The sequence below is a fragment of the Seriola aureovittata genome, chromosome 18 (assembly GCF_021018895.1).
Source record: "Seriola aureovittata isolate HTS-2021-v1 ecotype China chromosome 18, ASM2101889v1, whole genome shotgun sequence".
In the NCBI taxonomy this organism is placed as follows: domain Eukaryota; kingdom Metazoa; phylum Chordata; class Actinopteri; order Carangiformes; family Carangidae; genus Seriola; species Seriola aureovittata.
Genome location: NC_079381.1, coordinates 14,699,053 through 14,721,086, shown reverse-complemented (window position 1 = coordinate 14,721,086; position 22,034 = coordinate 14,699,053). Strand labels below are relative to the sequence as shown.

At 38.4% G+C, this 22,034-nt stretch overlaps 1 protein-coding gene across 3 annotated transcripts in view; it reads right to left on the bottom strand.

Moving 5' to 3' along the window:
• rgs3a (regulator of G protein signaling 3a) overlaps positions 1-22,034 on the bottom strand; it is a 144,611-nt gene that overhangs the window by 108,548 nt on the left and 14,029 nt on the right. The window contains exons 3-8 of one of the 3 annotated variants that reach the window (XM_056403040.1): positions 21,955-22,005; positions 19,832-19,890; positions 19,634-19,728; positions 19,005-19,073; positions 15,445-15,505; positions 11,773-11,863 (exon numbers count right to left, since the gene is read on the bottom strand). In XM_056403040.1, coding sequence (XP_056259015.1) covers positions 11,773-11,863; positions 15,445-15,505; positions 19,005-19,073; positions 19,634-19,728; positions 19,832-19,890; positions 21,955-22,005 — 426 coding nt within the window. Of the gene's footprint in view, positions 1-10,891; positions 11,123-11,772; positions 11,864-15,444; positions 15,506-19,004; positions 19,074-19,633; positions 19,729-19,831; positions 19,891-21,954; positions 22,006-22,034 lie in introns of those variants that run through there. The other 2 variants (XM_056403041.1, XM_056403043.1) reach the window with 2 other exon arrangements.

The following is a 22,034-nucleotide window of genomic DNA, read 5'->3' as shown; positions in this document are numbered from 1 at the left end:
TGACATGGGTGACAGTGAGAGTGTGACAGTGTTTGGAGAAGTACAGTATCTGACTGATATAAAATATGTTGGGCTTTTGATTATAGTGATACTGATTCCTTATTTCCAAGGCAATTGAGCTTTACAAATTCAAAAGGCTGAAATGAAAGAATTCAAATTAGTTTGTTTTAAGTGGCTAAAACTTGAACAACAATATACACACAAAGTACACAAACAAAACAAGGCCAGATTACACTTCCTCCACATATGTTTAGGCTTCAATTTAGCTGATAATTTAATAAAATTTAATAAAAGCAAAGCAAGTTAGAAAAGTTACATTACTGAAAATTAAAAACATTATACTATGCTTTACACTGATAAAAAAATTAATTTTGAATTGAACTAAAAATATGAAAAGACTGGAAATTCCTCCTAATCACATAAGAATGACATTGATTTCTCCAGCGCATCTAAATAAGCTGGTATTCGTTAAACTTAATCAATATAAAATGTTAATTACGCAGTGTTTATTGACTCTTGTTGTACCCTCCCCACACACACACACACACGGTTTAGTTAAGAAAGTGATACATTCAGTTGGAGATTTTTGGAAAGGCTACACAAAGGCTTTGATTAATTTAACAACTAGAGTGGAACCTTTTAAGACAAGACTCCGTGCACGAGCAGACCCTGATCTGCACGTCACTCTTTACACAGAGAGGGACACAACAGAGGAGTTGATGGAGAGATAAGCGTAACTCTGAGAAAATATTAACACAAAACAACTACACACTTACAAAAAAACCTCCTGAGGTCTGAATAATGCAGCATGACTGACATTTAGAATGTTATTAAATCCAAGAGGCTGCTTGGTGTAGCATAGTAAATAGTCAACAGAGCTACAAGATTGTTTGGAGATTATTATTTTGGTTCAAAAACTAAATGGCAATGATAGATGATATGGGTATCCATAAAGAAAACAACAACTCAATAATCATGCTGGAGTAGCAGTGCAGACATACATATCAATGTATGCGCAGTTGGAAACTGTATGGAAGTGACGGGGTAAACTCCCAACATCTCTCTCTTGATACAGGTCAATAAAAACTTAGTTATGTTCAGATTCAGTGTTTCACATCAAGTGCAATGTGTAAATCCTCGAGGTCTAACAAACGTGCTGAGTGCATCATTTACATCCATGTTTGCTTGGTAGCAGTCTTCTTCTTCACTGCCTATGTTGGCATTTTTCTGCCTTTCTTGGTGCCTTACCACCAATGAATGGTGAGAATGCAAACAAAACAGGAACCCACTTATTAAAAAAATGCAAAAACCTCACATGGTACCTTTAAGGTGTAAATAGCTAAACTCACTTGCATTATGGGGGCAGTTTAAAACTGTACTATTCCACTAATAAGGTATTAAGAACCTTTTAGAGGTAAGTGTGGCAACTACTTTGTTGGTGGACAAGTGTTTCAGCCTACCAGGCTCAGATTTCGTGATTGCTGTTTGCTTATTTCAGCTGCTTATTCATTCTGCTTATTTATTTCAGCTCCATCCTGTTTGTTCACATTTGAAATATGACGCTCCAGTAACTGACAAAGTCGGAAAAAGAATAAATAGGAAAAAAACAGAATTCAAACTTCAACTTTTATACTACTACTTTTATAAAAGTAGTGGTTACGAGATCAAGATGTTACCTCTGTGTGTCTCTACGGTCTGTGCAAAACATCCATTAAGCTTGTCTTTGGTGTAGATGTTTGTGAAATTACAAACATCTACACTAAAGTGTAGTGATGACTGATGAATATTGCTTTGGGTTAATGAGGTTATCAATATTTTTGTTTTATTTCTTTTGTTATTATTTCAGGTTTTTAATATTGGTTTGCACTGGTAGTGCAGACAGTATATTTGAGTTCCTCTTGACTATCTTTAATGAGTTTAGTTCTCCCGATGTATCAATTAGCGCATTCACACTTCAGTACTTCACTACTTCACACACAAGTAGTGTTTCGGTTTGCAAAATCATTTGCGTTGTAGCTCTTTTTGGTAAATACATGAGCAAATGGGCAGCTCATCACTAGGCTGAAAGACTGAATCAAGTCTTGTGCCTGAAGGTGTTTTTGTTGGTCAACAGACAAATTGATCCTCAAGAAGAGAAAAGAGACGCTGAGTGGGTACTGCAGCTGAAAATATTGGCTCCAGCTGAGTTCTTTTATATGTTCTCTTTGATCAGGTTGGCTGTTATTGTGCACTGTGTAAAAGTTATACTTTGAGTCCAAACTGTTATGTAGACTGAAGAAAATGAATCAGCATCCGCAAAAAGTGTGTGCAGGTTGTTTCTTTAACTATTAGAACACCCATCCTGTGCTGTCATCCTATTGATTACATTCAAAATGTGCTAACTTTCCTCAGTGTTTAACTTTACAGTGACTCCTTTAAAGGTCTATTCCATGCGCAGTTTTTTGAATGCAGCAAACATTTTAAAAAAATAAATAAAAATCTATCGCAAGTCTATGGAGATCATCTCCATCCATCAAACAGGATAACTGTGTGTAGATCAAAGTGCTTTTCTTTTTCCATCAATTTTCAGAGGTCAGATACTCCACATCTTACGTCAAGTTTATGGGAACACTAAAGGATGAAGATTATCACCACAGGCCTTCAGGATAATCCACTAAATCCACCAGACCAACCAGTCATCCATACACAATAAATCTATCAGTCATTGTCAGGAATTGTTGACTTGTTTGTTAAACTTTTGTTGCCACCACGCTGTGCCTGGGAAACAAGTCGTGTCCTCAACCACCAGATTGACTGAGAGACACTGGGGATACTAATGAAAACTGAGCCACTATAATTTAGGATTTTATCCCCATTAGCTGATGCAGAACATCAGCCACTCTACTACTACACTCTACTACTACAAGCAAGTGTGTCACCCACTGGGAGAAGGGTGACATGAATACAAGTGATTTCATTTCACAACTAACAGCGAGTTATAGCTTCCTCTCTCAGAATCATCTGGACAACAACTACGGGATGCTATGAAAGTAACTATGCTGGGTTATTCCTGATTATGTGGAAGTGTATATGCACCTGTTCCACTGTAAAAATCATGTAGATGGCCTACAGGATTCAACCCGTCATTCTGCCTTAAATAGGTCTAGATCTGATCCTTACAATATATTTATCCCAGGAACATCCAGGAACATATTACAATCTGATGCAATCCAACACACCACCACACATTATAGCCTCAAATATCATATGAATTTAACATAGCTGTCAGTGTCAACAGAAACTGAATAGAACAAGCATCAATTATATAGTTTTTATCAAAATTTCAATATTATGAGGCGTTCCTGTTATTTTGTCCAACCCTTTTATGTCATGCAAAAGAGAGCGCAAAAGTAGGACAAACATGCATATTATAATACAAACATCTAGCTTGTGAATGGATGCACAGGTTATGTACAGGTTATGTTCACCACACACAGTTTGATCCCTGGCAGGAATGGATTTTGAAATGCTTGAGTTAGCTGCACAGTAACAGCCCAAAGCCAAATACATTTCAAACATGACACAAGAGTAACATTGAACATGAGAGATATTTGTGCCCTGCTTATGCCTGACCGAAGCAACCTCTGAGGGACGTTTTCATTTACGCCATGATACTACATGGAACATGATAATGTGATGACTTTTGGGCATTCTCATTAGCCGGACGGTTGTGGCTGATGCATTTAAGCTCCTGTTTCTGTCCTGAGCAAGGCAGAATAGCCAAAAAGGATTATGTCTCCTGTCTGTTGACTCAATGTGTTGTATGATTGTCCCTGATAGGGATTTGTACAAAGGATTTGAAGAGAACAAGCATAGAAATAGAAAAAGACGGGGATGGAATTTCATATCCAGGCTGAGAGAATACCAAATTCATCAATTCCCCAACTTCAAACATTATCAATTCATCAGGTTGATCATTTGGTTATAAGAGCAGAAATAGTTTCATAGAATAATATGCAGTATTTCTAGTGCAGCTTTGTTCATTTATTCTAAACTAAGGGCTCATTTATGCTCCTTTTACATACACGTCTTAATCTCCTTCCTATGTATTAAGAATATTAAGCATATAACCTACAGTATACTGTATAGAACCTTTTAATTTTTCAGAATATTGACAACTTGACTATCTAAAATATGAAAAAATATGATACAAGATATTTTATTCTCCTACGTATGCATGATATGGTGTGAAATGATGTGTCATTCACACTGAACTGTCAGTATGTGCTGTGACACATGATATGAATATCTGCGGAGCAGGATAGGAATATGCTCGTTTTCCACATGAGTGCACCCCTTATTGGCAGTCACACTCACCCCCAGACGAGCCGACTTAGTTCCGCCCACCTACTGCAGGCTCAACATGTTTGCCCATCAGGAAACTGATTCTAATTTACTTTGTGTCCATGACGACTTTCAGCCGCCTAGGTTCATTGCCTCTGACCCTAACACATGGAAGTGTCCACCCACTGGAGATTAAAGACTATGCTATTTGGTGGTTTGCCGTCTGCAGAGATTCATGCTTGTGAGGCACAGAGTTTGGATAGTAGACGTGCCAGCATCCTCTGTGGTTGTCTTCTGAACTGACTAGTGGATGCCCCCCCCCCCCCCCACTCCCACCCCGATCACCCCTTACTTTTCCAGAGGACAAAATGTTCCTGTGGTCAATCACCAACAGATGTATTTAGAGTTTCCTAACAATGCATCACATTCTCAAAGATTCTTTTGTCTCAGTCAGAAAATGAGGTCCACCAAGCACTTATTTAAAATTTGAAAACCCATTCCAGTGTATTCTTTGTTGTAACATCTTTTCTCTTTGAATGTGCAGCTCATGCAAGACTTACAATATATTTCTTTACAAAATGTGACAGAAAAGAAAAAGGTCAGAATCAATCAAAGTTTTTCATTTCAAAGGCAAAGCTCCTTGTGTTAGTTCTGCTGTCAGTCATCTGGTTTAGTTCTTCATTTAGAGATGTCTTGTGCAGAGGATAAAATATTACTTCTTTATTGTTCCTGATTAGACTTCTTCTGAGGACTGCGCAGGCGTGTACAGACTGTGTTTGATTGACATCGATGTGACCATCCTATTAGTTTTGTTGCACTGGTTAGGTTGGAGATTACACCTTGTTATAGGCCTTGTCCCCTGAAAACATTTAGAAGCCAGTCATAGTAGATCAAACATTAACAATGGCTATGTTCTATCTAAGTGTCTCAATAAGCCATGACAGTGTGACAGTGAGCCAGAGTGAACAAGGAGCCTGAAACTGAATAAATGGAATTCAGCCATCATTCATTTTATTAATTATACTTGTGCTTTTCCTTGTGTGAAATCTCTTTTGTGAAAAAGAGAGGGTTCATAAAGTTTGCTGATCTCACAAATACTTCCACCCAACGTCAGCCTGAGCAGAGGTCTAACCAGCCAGAATAAGTGAAAACATATGTGTGGATGTGCAGGGGCCTTTAAATAAGCTCACTATACTATACTGGAATATTATCAATCAGTATTTGCAAGATTCAAATACACATACCATTTTTGGGAAATAGAGGAAGTTATTTTAACAATGAACTAAGTTTGTTGAAGCTGAGTATATTGTTCAATTGAGAAGCAGAGAAGTTACATTTGAATGCTAACACAAAAAGCAGTCAGACATGCTTGAGTTTTTTTTTTTCTCTCTTTACAGACCAGTAATTTAAGTTGTTCATAACAGTTTCCATGATCTGAAATCCATAGCCATGAGTTGCATTATAACTATAATAATAATATTCTATCATATTGTGATAACACTGTAATGACGATGTCAAAGGAACAGAAAGTGCAACACAGTAGTAGAGAGATGAGAGCTACTGGGTCAAATGCTTCACTTCAGATCAAGTGGATATCAGCCCGGGGTCAATATTACCCTTCACAGAAAGCATCAGATGCATGCCATGTCAGACATTTCCTCATCAACACATTGTCTCACATGATCGCACATATATATACACACACACACACTGCCAGTATTTACCAGAACTACTTAACAATATAAAAATACCCCCTCCTCCGTGTCCCTGTCCACCACTTCCATATATGTTAATCACACAGTGTACATTTTAATCTGCTGATTTAAAGGCACAGCTTGCCATCTGGAAAGGCCAGGCAGTGTTTATTTGTGTGTGTACAGTATGTCTGAGTCCCAATTCGTCCATTATGAGTAGTGAAACAAATGTGTGTATGAAGCAGATGACATACTTTTCAAGCACAAGCCCAATGGCTGTTCTGCTATTTTTTGCTTTCACGCATATGGGGACCACCTGACCCACATCGTCAGCTTATTGGAGGGAAATGCATTAGCCATGGTCAAAAACACACACACGTACATGTCACTGTGGGTCAGTTGTCTCTACTGACACACTACGCAAGCCAAAAAAGCAGAGCTAACAGAGTTTCTGGGAACACTCGCTTTTTTCGTTCATCAGTAATAAATTCACAGACACAAAAAATATGCTTATGTACAAAGTGCACAGATGGGCTGATATACCTAATCTCCAAAAAATAGCCCACCAACCCAATGACCATCTATACTAATGAAGAGAAATTAATCTTTTTTAATCTCCTCTGATGTGTAATTAATTTATTACAGGAATAAACGCGGTTTATCCTAAATCTTTTCTGCTGCTTTAAGTATTTGTGGAAATTTGAAAATAGAATAAAAAATCATTGCAAAAAAAATGTGAATTTTGTGTTTTCCTTTCCTCTCTTCCTTTTTTAAGAATCTACACATGAACAGCATGTGCAAAACAGCTATAAATGTTCATTTTACACACTTAGAGAATAGTGTCTCAGCATTTAAGGGCTGTACTTGTACAGTATTTCCTGTAGTTTAAAAGAGGTCTCTGAAAGTGCATCATACAGAGATGTGTCCTGAAAATTAACGCTAATTGCCCTGTCACTCCTTATAACAGAAATGTTGTTTGGCTGTCACTCATGCACAGTCGTTCTTTTTCAGCTTCTCCACGCACATTTAGCAAAGTTTAGACGGCAGCCTTTCTACTGTAGCCCTACAGTGTAATTAGCTGTCAACGCTCAGTGGATAGGTTTTGTTGTAGGAGGAAAGAGGAAAGTCTGTCTGAGCCACAGTGGTACTAGAGAAGAAAAAGAGAATGACTTCTAACAGTCTGATATTTAGAGATATCACCTCTTTTTCTGTCTACATGTTTTGTGATAGCTCTTTCTGTGAAAAGACACATTTTCTTTGACATGGCCCTGTCATTATGGTGTGTCAAAGGTCTACAATATAAAGGGATTGTATATATTTAATATTGTGTGTCCAAATTTTAGTACATTTTGACTTCTCCAGCCTGTGTGTAGCACTCAGTCCCAAGCCCATTAGATCCTGCTGTGGTTGGGAAATAAATACTTTCATTTTAAAAAAAATATTAAAAAAAATAATTTCCTAATAATTTCCTAAAATCAGCTTGACACTGCAGTTTTTATCAAATGTTACTTGAACGGGAATAAATCCTGTTTTTGTTTGGTGCTTCTTTTGGTGCTCTAGTGAGTATTAATAGCAGCAGGGTGTATCTGGGATTGACTCAAAATAAACCCATGTACCCATGTTCATTGTAATGAAGCAACATGACACCCGTGTGTGACTCACTGATGTGTTTTTAACAATAGAGGTCAACGACACAGAGGAATGACCTTTATCAGGATTTGGCTACACAAGTAGAACTTAGTAATAGAATCACTTCATTGCCGGTTTTGACCTTTTCATAAGACTTGTTGAGCAGAAGAGGTTTCTGCACATAATGTATGCAACAATCCAACTATGTTTCCTTCTCATTAGGTCAGGATGATGCCACATCATGTGTAGACGGGCTGCTAGTCCAACATAATTCTGCCCTCAGGGATTTTGGCCTGGCACTGTCCTGACTCTGAACTGGCACAGGTCTCTGAGTGCAGGATTAGTCAGACACACTGATCCAAATGGTGCACCTCTGGAGAGAGTTTGTGGACATTAACGTGGATCAATCTAGCAAACCAGTGAAAGACTTCACCAGATGATATTTGTGTGTTATGTTATATAATGATATCATTATTATTATTGTTATGACAGTGTAGCTGTCAGATAAGTTATTTAAATAGTTGTGACTTTGCTTACTTTGTCGGAACTACATAAAAAGGAAATACTGTCTTAAAATGCAAATATACAGGTAAAACATGCTCTCTGCATGTGCGTTTTTCCACTGAAAAAGAACTATAAAAAAAGACTGCCTAGTGTGTTTTGTTTTAACTCAATTAAGTTAAGTTGAATTCAACTCCTTAACAAGATGATTGTTGACTCTGAGCGATGCTTGGTGTTTTACCTAAAGTTTATCTCATTTAATCTTGACAAATTTGAGGCTAACCAAACCCCAAAAATGTCCTTTCCACTTAGTACGTTTGCCTATCTAATCCTATACCCAATCTTATTTCTAACTATTTATTGTCTAATCTTAACTCTAAGATGTTTTCTCATCATGATCTTGAAGAACAATCAATTTAATGTAATTATTATAATCATACTCTCTGCGTGTATTTAGAACAATTCAATTTCTCACATCATTTGCATCTACAACGTGTTACTGGTTTGCATTTTGGGTTCATTTCACTACAGTCACCTGTTTCACCCTTGTGTGACTTGAGGGAAAGTGCACTTCCTTTACATAGTGCTCTAAAATAGTGCCTACACAAACAGTGCATATCTTAATTCCCCTAAGCACTGCACAAAAACCAGAAAACCAGAAAAACAAACAAACCAACAAATCAACAAACACACACAACCAACTACAGCTCCTAATGAGCAGCCCATCCTGAGCACTCAAAGAGAGCACAAATGTTACTGTGAGTTTGACATTACAAATGAAAAAAGAAAAAAGTCTGTGAGTAGCACGATATCCACCCCCTGATATTCATCTAGTGTTGTCTTGCTCACTGGCAGCACAAATGTTAGATAAATTGTGGGGGTTTTTTTGTTTCACTCAACTAACTTTAAAAAGCACATTTTTTCTTTTCAGAATGAATATTTTTTCAAGTCAGCTATTCAGCAGCTTGCTCATTTATTCAGAAACCCAAACACATGGTAGAAATCTTGTGTCATAGCTTCATAACAGAAAGAGTTAGAGAAGAGGCATGATGACAAGAGGAAAAAAATATTAATTGCCCTTGAATCCAAAGCATTACAAGAGCATGGTGAGCCCGCCAAGCCCCCGGTATGCCCCTACTAACTCCGTTATTTAAGGGGCTTCCTGTGAAGATATGCTGTATAAGTTGCAAAATATGGACTTCTATAGGTTGGCAGTTAGTGTTGCATTGAATTGTTTGTTTAGTAAATGCCTTATTGCATTTTGCCACAGTACCAGAGTACACAAGATGGACTGGGGATTAAATGAGAAATGACAAAGATGCCAGAGTAACAGTGATGTCTGAGAAAACAGAGAGAGGAGGGTGAATAAAACTACAGGTGAGATGGGAGGACATGAGATGGAAAAGACAGCTCAAGGTTATTCAGAACCAAGATAATAAACACACAAATACTGACAAACAAGGAGAGAGAGAGAGAGAGAGAGAGAGAGAGAGAGAGAGAGAGAGAGAGAGAGAGAGAGAGAGGGTCGACACACACTGAGTGATATTGCAATGAATGAGATTTTGGTCAGTTCCATGTTAGTGCATGTCATGGTGCAGCACTGCCTCCATGGCCTACATTCTGCCAGCTGGCAACACAGAAGTGCATGCATGTGTATGCACCCCCACTCCTACACACAAACACACATGGATCAGATGAGACAGTAATGGGGCAGTACTGCCACTGGGAAAGATGAAAACATTCTACATCCATTAATACAGCTAAACATGCAGCTTTTTCTTTTGTTGCCTTGGCATCCTGTGAAATTAATGAACTTAAATTTTCCTTTATTGCACTTTCTAAGCAGCTGCTTTATTATTATTATTATTATTATAGCTATTATTAATAATTTTATATTATAGTTAAACATCTTCCAGCCTATCATCCCACAGCTGAAAGAGCTACTTGCCTCTGTAACCCTTGAGTACAAGTCAGGATCCCCTCATGCAAGGCTTATAATGGTTTCCTGCTGGCTGACTCTTGTCCAATCTGATACCTCTGTCCCAGTTCCATCTACAGAAGCATAGAACTAATTTTAAAGTTGTATGAGGTAGATTAGCCTAGTTCAGCCAAGCAGTGTAAATTGGGATGGGTAAGCTAACGTCTTATGATATCACCATCAATTCTCAAAACCCAGAATGAAATGACGGGAATAAGCAAAGGAAAGTCGATGGTGCTGAGAGCTTTGGGGTCGCGGAGAGAGAAAAAAAAGTGTATGTGGAAATATGTGTATGTCAGCGTGTGCTGATGTGAAGTGTTTTTGCATATGTTCATGTGTGTGTACAAAAACGTGGGGTCATACTGTAAGTAATCCTCTGAGAGGGTAAACTAAGCTTCTTAAAGGGGTCTTCCATGGAAAGCAATTGTGACCAATTTAGCTTAGCAATAGCAAATTAGACGAGAATTGACAGATTAGCAGCGTAACAAAGGGAGTTTTAATGTCAGCAACAATAAAAGCACAAAGAGGAAAAATATATAGATAGAAGAAGCTAAGGAGGAAGAAACGGGCAACAAGATGAAAAAAAGATAAAACAGTGAAGAAGAAGAAGAAGAAGAAGAGAGAGAAAGAGTGCAATAGACAAAAAGGACTCAGAAGAGATCACATTCCTATAGCATCCTCAAAACACTTCAGTCCACACTGTAAATTTGCTGCTTTGCTGTGCAGTGAGTAGAGTCAAGTATGATAACACAAACATAGTACTCACCTAGTCTAGGCTGCCCTTATGGCTGGCACAGAAGCATAGCATAACTCCAACACACACACACCACCACCACCAACGTGAAACTACAAGTGAGTGCAAACATAAGTAGGAAAAGAAAGAGCACTCCAAGGTGGAGAGAAGAAAAATAAATTTCCAAACAGATGTGTCTATGTGTGTGTGGGGGTGTGTGTGTGTGTGTGTATGTGTGTGGAGTTGGGTGGGTGTGTGTCTGTGTGTGAAGGGAGATCCACTCCAGCAGCAAATGGTATAGGAGAGCTCCGTCTCTCTCTATCTCTCTCTCTCTCTCGCTCTCTCTCTCTCTTTCTCTCTCTTTCTCTCTCTCTCTCTGTGTCTCTCTCTCTCTGGCAACTGTGACGCGTCAGAGTTTCGACCAGACCCCTCCCTCCCTCCCTACTCTCTCTGTCTTTCCCTCATTTGTTCACCCAATCCCTCTCTCTTTCCCTCTCTTAATCCCTCACTTCCCAGTCGCCCCACCTCCCAGCACAAAGACTGATAAAGATTAAAGCCGCGAGCCTGCCACACTCCAGGCACACACAAACATTTGAGAAAATGTATATGGCTTTTACTTACTGTACTTAAGTTAAGTTGTATCTTTACAGTTGCCATTTTTATTCAACATTTATTTGACTCTCAAACAATGTCTTTTGTATCTTTTTATGCAATTTTGATTTCATCCTTTTATATGCTGTTATACAGTATGAAATTTATATGAAGATATATCGCATCAAAGCATTCAATGACAAATTTCGATGTTCATTATCCACATTTCAGTGAGTTCTCCAAAAGTATCATGGTTTGATGCCCCGTTCTAAACAAAAGGGACCTGATTAATTGATTACCGATTAATGATTAAGTTAACTTACCAGTGGTGTGGTAGTTGTGCTGTGTGGGCACTTTAAGATGCTTCTTTCTCCCCAGCTCTTCCCCAAGAAGGTAGTACCATCCATGAACCTCCTACAGCACAAACACAAAGACTGACTATATATGTGTGAGTGCGTCTGTGTATGTGTGAGTATGCATGAGTGCTGACTTTAAGCTTGGGGATTCAACCTAATGAGTACTACATTTAAAATGAATCCACTGTGCGCGCATGAACATGTACAGAAACACAAACACACAATAGAAACACACACACAGACTCAATTTGCTTGCTCCTCCAGGCCTGCAAACACTGCACACACTGCGCACACACACACACACACACACACACACATACATACATACACATACACACACACACACACACACACACACACACACACACACACACACACACACACACACACACACACACACACACACACCACTCACAATGCTTTAGTTTATTCCAGCAGCTGATGCCCCCACTTCTGCCCTGTGAGCCAGATGGTGTGTGTGAGCGTGTGTGTGTGTGTGTGTGTGTGTGTGTGTGTGTGTGTGTGTGTGTGTGTGTGTGTGTGTGTGTGTGTGTGTCTGTACATGTGTGTTGTGTGTTTACCACTACTGTACGTGTGTTACATAAAGCTGTGCAGGCTGTAGCAGAGGGGGTCTGATTTGTAATCCCGATGATGTGGACACAGTCTTGCAAACAAGGACGTGAAAACCCTGTCATAAGCCCCGCCATCATTTTACTCTATCACACATTCATTACAGCACACACACAGACATAAACACACACGTGCGCGCACAGACATACACACACTAACACACACGCACACAGCGCCATCCTCTTCTTTTGTACTAAATAATGTGACGCCATGGACAGTGACAATAATCTCCATTTTAAAAGCATCTTATCTGAGTGGACAGATTTCTGCAGGCTGTGGGACAAGGGGGGAGGACGCGCAGGGAACTTGAGAAGGGGGAGGGGAGGGCATATGTCCTGAAAATCAGTGAGGGATTTACAACATCGTTCAATATTACCATGCACATGTGACAAAGGGGGAAAGAGTGGGGCAAAAAGAGCTGTTAGTCAGGAGGTAGATAGATGAGAGAGATAAAAAGAGAATGCAGGAGATGAAAAAGAAAACAAAAAGCTGAAGTGACAAAAGGGTGCAAACAAACGACGACATGTGACAAGCAAGCAAACTAGGTAAAAAATAATAGCTAACACTCATAAGCTCCAAATGCCTCTGAAGTAAAATAAGAACACAGTGGACGGATACTGAAATGGGTTTCTAGGAAGAGATGAATGAAAAATAACAAAAGTAGAGAATAACGGATGTGGTGGAGGGGATGAAAAGACATAACTCCCTGTGACTCAAAGCTAAATGTCCCTCATTAGCATATTAAGCCAATTAAATATTCATTGGGATAAATGTTAGAGGAAGGAAGCCATCAGCCTGACTAAAATATAATTTATTCCCCTTGTTTGTTTTCTTTCTTGATGTGGATGTTAATTGAAACTACAGAAAAGACTTACTGGAGTGACTTTAAGAGGAGACAAGTGGTTTTGTAAATCTGCAGCTGTGTTCATGTTTGTTTTCCTAATTTTACTTCAAAAAACCAAATTAAGCTTTAATAGTTAGCGACTCAGTAGTCTGAGAAAAAACAATCATAGTAATAATAAAAACACCAACTAACTGAATGCAAATACCATTTTCTGTGTCATTCAATCTGAAAGACTTGGTTCTACTTTAAAGTCTTGGTCAGAGAAATAAAATTAAAAGCAGATACTGATCTTTTTAACAAACTTTTTCAGACTAAACAAATCTCTTGGCTTGGGCAACATTAGAGTTTTTCTGTACGTTGTATTATGCAGTTTAAACCGCTACATCACCGGGATACTTCTATTTTTCTACTTCACAAAGAGCTCAGATTTTAGGGTTCATTAGGACTCATTGCTCTACTGGTGAAGAGCCGCTAATTGCAACAACTGGTCCGGCAAGTACAGGAACTGATGAAGCCCATATTTTATGGGCAAAAGTTGTTGCTTCTTTTGATGTGGGGTTTTCTCATTAGTGCTGTAACCACAATGATCATACAGGTTCTCTGTTTCCTCTAAGACAGATCATATATTTACTGTGCTTTCATTATATCCTTTTTGTGTAAAGTAAAAGGAATATATCTACTTTCCTGTCTTTATATTGTCTTCAAAGAACATACAAATGCAAGCTAAATAATGTAATAACACACATGTGCTGAAGCATTACATACCATTTGCAGTGGTTACTGCACTAACCACTAAAATATGTACTTTGTTTTAAATTGGAAAATGTGGTACACTGCAAGAAAAAAATATGCACATCTGCAAAGGCAGAGGAAAGACAGTTGGATATATTAGAGCTGAATAATTAAACAGTGGAGAGAAAGAGCTAAGAAAAGCAGGTATGTGCATATACTGTACAGCTGAGGAGAACCTATTATTTCTAACTCAGCCAAAGAGCAACACTGAACTCTTGGACCTCGCATTTATCTGCTATCACCTGGGACAGTTTGGGAAGAAAGACTGAGGGCTAAGTGTTGTTCTATATTATGATTTGCAAGTGTGAGAAGAAGCGGTGTCAACCTTTCTGTGTCTGTCACTGTGTGTTTGAGAAGTTGTCCTCTCTACATTGCCTGACAAGTCGTCAGTAATAAGTGTCTGAAAATAAAATGCTTCATCCCACCAAGAATTTACTTCCAGTTTTTGACTAGTTTCAGTGTGTATGTTCTTGTGTGCATTCTGGTCGTGCTAGTGGCACGGTTGGCTGGTCGGTCTACGACTTTGGTCCGGACTGAAATGTCAACTGTCAACTATTTTATTGATTGCCATTAGATTTTCACAGACGTTGAATGTTGCCCAGCTATCAAAGACCCATACCAAGCACAGAGGCCAAAGCAACAGTTCAGGAACATAATGTGCAACGAGAACATGATGTTCTGTGTTTTTAACAGTTCAAACAAAGACTGACAGGAGGAAGTGACTTTGGGTTTTGTTGTTTTGTGACAGAAAACAACAAAATGGGTCTTGTTGTCATTACAGTGCCAGTGATATCAAAGCTCTCCCCAGTTAACTGATAGATATTTTGTGTTGAGGTGCACTGCTTGTTGATATTCTGGCCATGTGGTACACTATCTTTATGAAAAGATTCCTTTTTCTGTTCCGTTCCAAAAGTCTCAATGTGCGGTAAAACATCATCTGCTCATCATACTGCATTTCATTAACTATAATTTTTAGTCAAATTTTTATTCTATTTTATTAAATGAAAGACATGAGACTCAGTGAGACTTTAATAAAAAAAAAAAAGGCATGTGTTTGTGTATGTGACCCATTACATTTCAGTAGAGAGAGTGACTCAAAGTGTGTCTCGCTCCAGTATCTAGCGGCAACACTGCTGTGCTGTAACACTGGTAACCCCAAAGTGTTTCCTCTCGACTATTGAGGTCACTGCAATTCATTCACACTGAACTAAACTCCTAGATTCATGGTCTAATGGATGGACACACACACACACACACACACACACACACACACACACACACACACACACACAGAATAAGTGAAAGTTGAAAAGGGAACTAAGGACACTGTTACAGAATGTCTTTATACCTTTAATCTCTGTGTTCAAACTCACCTGGTCTGTGTCCATAAGAGAGCAGACACCAAAGCTCATGCAACCCAGCAGTGCACTCATCCTGTTGATACACAGAGAGACAGACAGAGAGAATAAATAAGTGGGATAAAAATCAATGAATACCCGTAAGCAAAGCTGACATGTCATCTAACTCAGGTCTGACAGACGAAATGTGTTTTATGACCCAACAGCATTTAATCGAACAGATCTAACACCAAATCCAAGCTATTGGGATATTTTTTTTAAATTTAACAGTGTTTTTCATCTTGATGTCAGATTTTGTCACATATAATCTTGTCCCAGAATACCCTACAAACTCCTTTATAACTGAACAGAAAGGACAACATCGATGCCTAGGCTGAAATCTGTGTTGTTAGAAGCACAATAAACCGTAATGAAGGACAAACAAAACAATAATAAAAGGTTTAAAGTAATAAAAATGTGATACTTGGGAAATATTTTTCATGAATCTGTCAACATAACTGACATTGAACAAATTTATTATCAGAGTTATGGGCGTTTGCATGTGCATGCGCATGTGCATGTGCGTGTGCGTGTGTGTGGTGGTGGTGGCAGCAGCGCGGAGTGGGTAGGGGTGTTTAATTATGCATACATGAGAAAAACAGTTCTCGACAACCTCCCAGCTGGAGTGGACTAATGCAGCTGTTGATGCTGTTTTGAGGGCAAATTGGCCGTCAGCACAAATGAGCACCTGTAATGTTTCTTGGCTCCACTCAGTAGAAAGAACTAGTGACCGAAAAAGCTGCGCTGCACTGACAGAATGTTGTGAAGACACAATTGAGTCTACAATATCCTATTCTACCACAAAATCCAGATTCAGCTCGGTCAAACGTTTTCACCAGAATAATCTGCCAACAGTACAATAGACGCACCATGTAAGGCCGATGTATTTTCAGCAATTGGATTACAGGGAAAGACAATTGCTTCTTTGAAAGGATAAGTGTGGTGATGCTTTTATTATAAACAATTCCCATAAAAAGACCAAAACTAACAATGATCCTGCTAACAAGTAGTACCTGTTGCCAAATCCCAATTCCCAATGTACTTCCTTTGATGACCAAAAACGTAATCGTACTCTGCAGAGCTGTACACTGCTATGCCTAAGTACATAACCACAAATAAAAAGATAACATAATAAATAATGCACAACAGCAACAGCTAAACTGATGGATTCTTTGTCACAAACAATACTGTACATATTTTTAGTTTCCTCTTTAAGGTTACATGGTCAAACACTAACCTAATACTGTGAAGCCTAGAGCCTGCTACTACTGGAGATAAAAAATTTCTGAGAAACTGGCAGCTGAGAAGTCCACATAAGACACATATGGTAAAATGTGGATCTTTTGGTAATAAAAATAAGAAATGATTGAAGATCAGGGAATAAAAACAGAGGACCATCATGCAGATACACACTGAAAAATACAAAAGTGCAATACAAATCGCTCATTTGAATTTAATGTTGCTGCTGCAGAAGCAGAAATAGTTTTAGAGTTTGGCAATATAATAATGGCAATGCCCAAAGTCTGATTGGATGTGTAAATAAACACTTAAGTCTTTCTTTTGCTTTTGTCTTTGCAGTATGTTATGTCATTCTGTCCATCAAATTGCAGGACTTCTCACACTCACGAAGAAATCAGCTGTGTCTGGCTACAGCAGCGCTTTGGCCAGTGTTCTGTGGTGTTTAAGAAGATTTGCTGAAGAGGCACTGCCTCCCACTACTTCCTCACAGCAGCCGAATAAGCACGTTTTAATGACTTTTGAGGCTGGACTGTATGAAAAAAAAGGCCTCTGAGGAGGATATGCATGGTGCAGGGGTAAAGTTCACTCCTGCAGAGACCATGAGTTGGTCATGTGTTCCAACAACCCACAAGTGACCAAGTTTGCAGTTGAGAAAGGCACCAAATAATCTTGCTGCATTAAGAATCTCCACAAGATCCTTTTCTCTATTTGAGATGCTTCTACAGTGAATGTACAAATGTATAGAACTGATAAGATAACATCTTATACTATACGGGCCACTTTGCACAGCCCATTAACATTAAAATCTTGGCTACAGAGATTCAGAGTACCTGGATCTCTACCTAACAATTAAATTAGTGACTGTTACAGATCTGGCAGTTTTATCTCCTAACTGAATTTGCTGCTTTTATACATTGTGTTAAAGATCCTAAAAGTTTAAAGACACACACAGCATTTCCTGCTTTCCTTTCCTGTCACTTCCTTTGCTCTCAAAGGTATGGGAGGTTCAGAGTTTAGAGGGAAGTAGTGAGTAATAAGATGGGGATACATAATTTTCTATTCAATGCAGGGTCCAAACCAGTCCTTTCATGTCCAATAATGTGAATATTGCTTTGAATGAATGCTATGAATGTGTGCTATCCCTGAGAGTCTTTCCTGGACAAAGGGAACCCTTGGTTTAATAAGAAATCGCTCTGTGTGGATTTGAATTATGTGAAAAACGCCTACTAAATACATCTATATGTACTATAACCTTCAGACGGCCCCATTCTGTACAAATAAAATGACAACATGAAAGAGTCTGCCTCTTTCATCTTGAAGTAAATTTATATCTATTGCCAGAAGGAAAGCAGAGAACCCAATGCTTTTAATGAGTCAAGGTTTTGGGAAAGCTACACTTAAAATCTCATCAGCATACTAAAAAACAAACAAATAAATAAATAAATAACCAGATAAATATTCAAACAAACAGAGATAAACTTAAACTGTAATCATAGAAGAATATTGCTTTATCAAATGTTCCTACTGGATTTTCCCAATTAATACCAGTGGCCATTTGGTGTGAATAAGGCTTAATTGCTTCCCAAAGATGAGTAAATCGCTCTTAATCTGTGTCCCAGAAACTGTCCCAAAAAGGTCTTTATCTTTATAATCATTCTATGATCTAAACTCAACCACTGGTTTAAGCCTGTCACTCTATACAGTAAATCTGTATATATCCTCTAGAACACATGCTGTACGTGGTATTTTGTTCTTACGCAACTAAAAACAGTGAGAATCAATAAATAAAATAAATGGACTAATAAATGGAGATTCATCTGTAACCACATTAACTATGTTAAGAGAATAGTGTTCTTGAGTATTTCAAGCACATAGTGATACTTTTCTTCTTTCCTCTCAACACAACATAGCACAAGAAATGTGTGACTCATTTGACCATATGTCCTCCATCCCCAGCAATGACCCTGTTTCAGTGTAAGTCTGTTGAGGCAGAGAGGCGAGAGTAACACATTCACTCTGCCAGATTCAGACACAGGCATACAAATAAACACAAAAACACAAACTAACACACAGCTATATGCAGCAGCATTAATTATAAAATGGTATTTTGTTGACCTAGTAGGAAGGTTTGTGTTTGTGCATGTGAGGTGTGCTCACTAATGTGTTACAGCTTCGTGGGAACACACACACTTTAAATTGTAGAAACTCAAAAAAAGACCATTTAATTCATTGTCCTCTCTCATATCAATATCACCATGAGCCACAATGTCACCATGCTCAACTTTCCCAGCAGGTACCTTGTTGTGGAGTCAGAGTTCCACATCGTGAAAAGCAGTCTCTTATGAAGGTCGTCCTCACTGACGACACTGAAAACAAGAGACAGAGAGAGTAAGTCAGATAGTCTCAAATTCTAACTGTGTCTTGAGGCATAATGCGAGGCATATTTTCGTTCGCAGTGCAGACATGTCTGCATCAGTTTGTGCCATCCAAACAGGAAGAAACTTGAGGGTAATAACAGAAAATACTGGAGAACTAGCCTAGTTTAGACCTCAAATTCACATAAACAACTTTGCAAATGACGCAAAGTGAAAACTCACCTGGCATTCTGTCTGGACAAACCTTTAAAGTATATTTGTAATTCACCAACTAACAATATGACCTGCTCCCACTGAAACTCTGCACAAACATTTATTTGCCACCAATGACCATTGAAGATCAAAAGCATCAAGAGCTAAAGGTATAATGCATAGATAAGCATGCTTATATTTACATATTGCTCACATCCAGGTGGAATTGGCTGTCTAAGTAAAGCAGCACTGTCTTATGGCATGGCAACAAAACCAAAATATTATTTAAAAAAAATCTTAAAATGGTATGCAATACATTCAGGACAATTAATGTTTGTAGAAACTGGCTGAACACTCACAAGTAAAAGGTTTGTAAGAAGATGGGGTTCCTACAGTGAGGAACCATCTGAGTCTTCCGTCTGTCTGTAGGATCGCTGTCTGGGAACATGCCAACCTGAAGAACACAGCAAAAGAAAATTACAGGTAGTCTAGTTTCCACCATTGTCTTACAGTGTCAACATGAGCTTTTTTGTATAATTCTGTACAATAGTACATACCTTAACATAAGAGTCACATGGCCCCTGGCACTCTTCCAGCATTCCCCTCGCCTCCAAAACTGTGAATACATAGAAATAGAACCGAATAAAATTATCAAATAGCTCATCACATGAGATCAGTTTCCATGAGACTGTTGACTTTCTAGTTACATTAATCATATACTACATGCAGATGAAATTTCAGGTCATCTATTGACTATTTACTATTGTATATATATCAAAGGTCTAGAGAGTACAAGAGTATTTTTGATACATGCACTGGGCAAGCTGATTTGGTTGTAGAAAAGGGGCTGCCATGTTCAATATGGCTTGCCTGACTCTTATTAACGCATTGTTTCTTGTTGAATCACTATATGTTGAGGAGGAATAAGAGGATGTTTGACTGTTTGGAATAACAAACTGTGAAAATGATTTAAAAGAATTCCAGTGGCTGAGAACTCAAAAGGGAAATCTGCAAACTTGACAGAAACAGCTGTTCTAGTTGCTCTAGTCAAATGTATTTCTTTTCTGTCTTCATTGCTGCCAGTAAAGCCATTTTATTGCGGGTATTTTATCCTGGACCACAGCATCGAATGAGATTCCATCCTACTGGTGTTGGCTTAGGGAAAATAGAAGTACATGACAGGGCTTCAGAAGCTATCCGCCCCCACATGGGATGAAAAACTACATGAACCTTTAGACAGGATGCTTGCATGAAGATGATTTAATCTATATCAAATCCAACCTGTCAACTTAATACAATATAAAATCACTCACATTTTGTTTATATGTTGTTTCCGCATGGCACAAACTCAGCTGCTGACTATAGCTATCATATATATTTACTGTAAGTATAATAACACATAAATATAATTTCAAAATTTACACTATGTAAAGTAGATAAAGTACAAATTATATTACATAGAGTTGAACCAAGCGGCAACCTCCAGGGCTGAAAACTGCAGTTCCTCAACGGGCAGGCTACAAAAGCAAAAATACTCAACTTCACAGCAGAAATAAAGTTGTTTACAGCCTGGGAAAAAAAAAACGATTTGGTCTTTATAGCTAATTTCGCCCTCCTGTAACCTGTAAAGGCAGTGAATTTTTATATAACTCATCTGTTTAAATTTTATTAAGGTTTAAAGTTCAGCATAATTGAGGTCGTGCCGCTTTGAATGACAGATGGGCGAGCGTGTGCTTGCCACAAACCGGCATGCACCAAACTCCCAGTAATTTTCTTATGGCTCTACATAAGAAGATCCACCCAGCTGCACACTGAGGTTGAGGTTGCCAACCTGTGCAATTTTGTTTCCCAGTAGGTGACTGCCATTTCTGATTACCTAAGACTCTTCAGCAACGCTTGATGACAAATGTAAAATCTCAGAAACCACACACAGTACACAACCAAAGCTTCAAAAGCACTTTGATTCAAAGGCTATGAGTGAGCATATTTTCCATGGTGACAAAACATAGATGAAGCAAGTATTATATGATGATTTTTTTCTGGGCAGGCAGCAGCCACAGTCCCTGAAATAAGTACACTCTTTACAAATGTATTTAACATGGTTTTGTGTTTAGAGAGAGACTGGTCAGACTCTATGATAATTTATGAAGACGTACAGTATTTAGTAGTACTGTTGTACTGAGTTGCATTATCTCAAGAGCTGTTTTTAATGTTCTGTCCCCCCTCCTGTATGTACAATGAAGTGAAACAATTAGCTATTTATATATTTCCTTGATTGTGTTACGAATCAGAAAAGAGTGGACAAAGACTAATACAGAGAAAAACATCTAGTTTAACATCTGATGAGTAAATGGCCATTCACACAGAGAAATGACAGGGGCACAAGAGATGCTGAGAGGGGAGACAGAGACTCACAAACAGAAATAGGAGGGTGCATGGCTTTGGTTGCTGGGAGACCGAAATAAACAACCACTTTTGTTAGATTAATGCACCCAGCAAATATTTTACCTCATATGTTGCACATCATATGTGCTATACAAATAAGTTGACTTGTCATTTGCATTTTCAATATTTTATATTAATATTACTGTAAAATATTCTTTATTATTTTATCAGTATTTTACCAACCAGGCACACACTGTGTAGTCTCTCTGTATGAGCAGCCTTTAACATGACTCACCACTAACAACAAGTACTTCTTGCTCTTGGACGATTGACAGCTTCAGCTGACCTATTGAAAACAAGAGAGGGATGGTTATG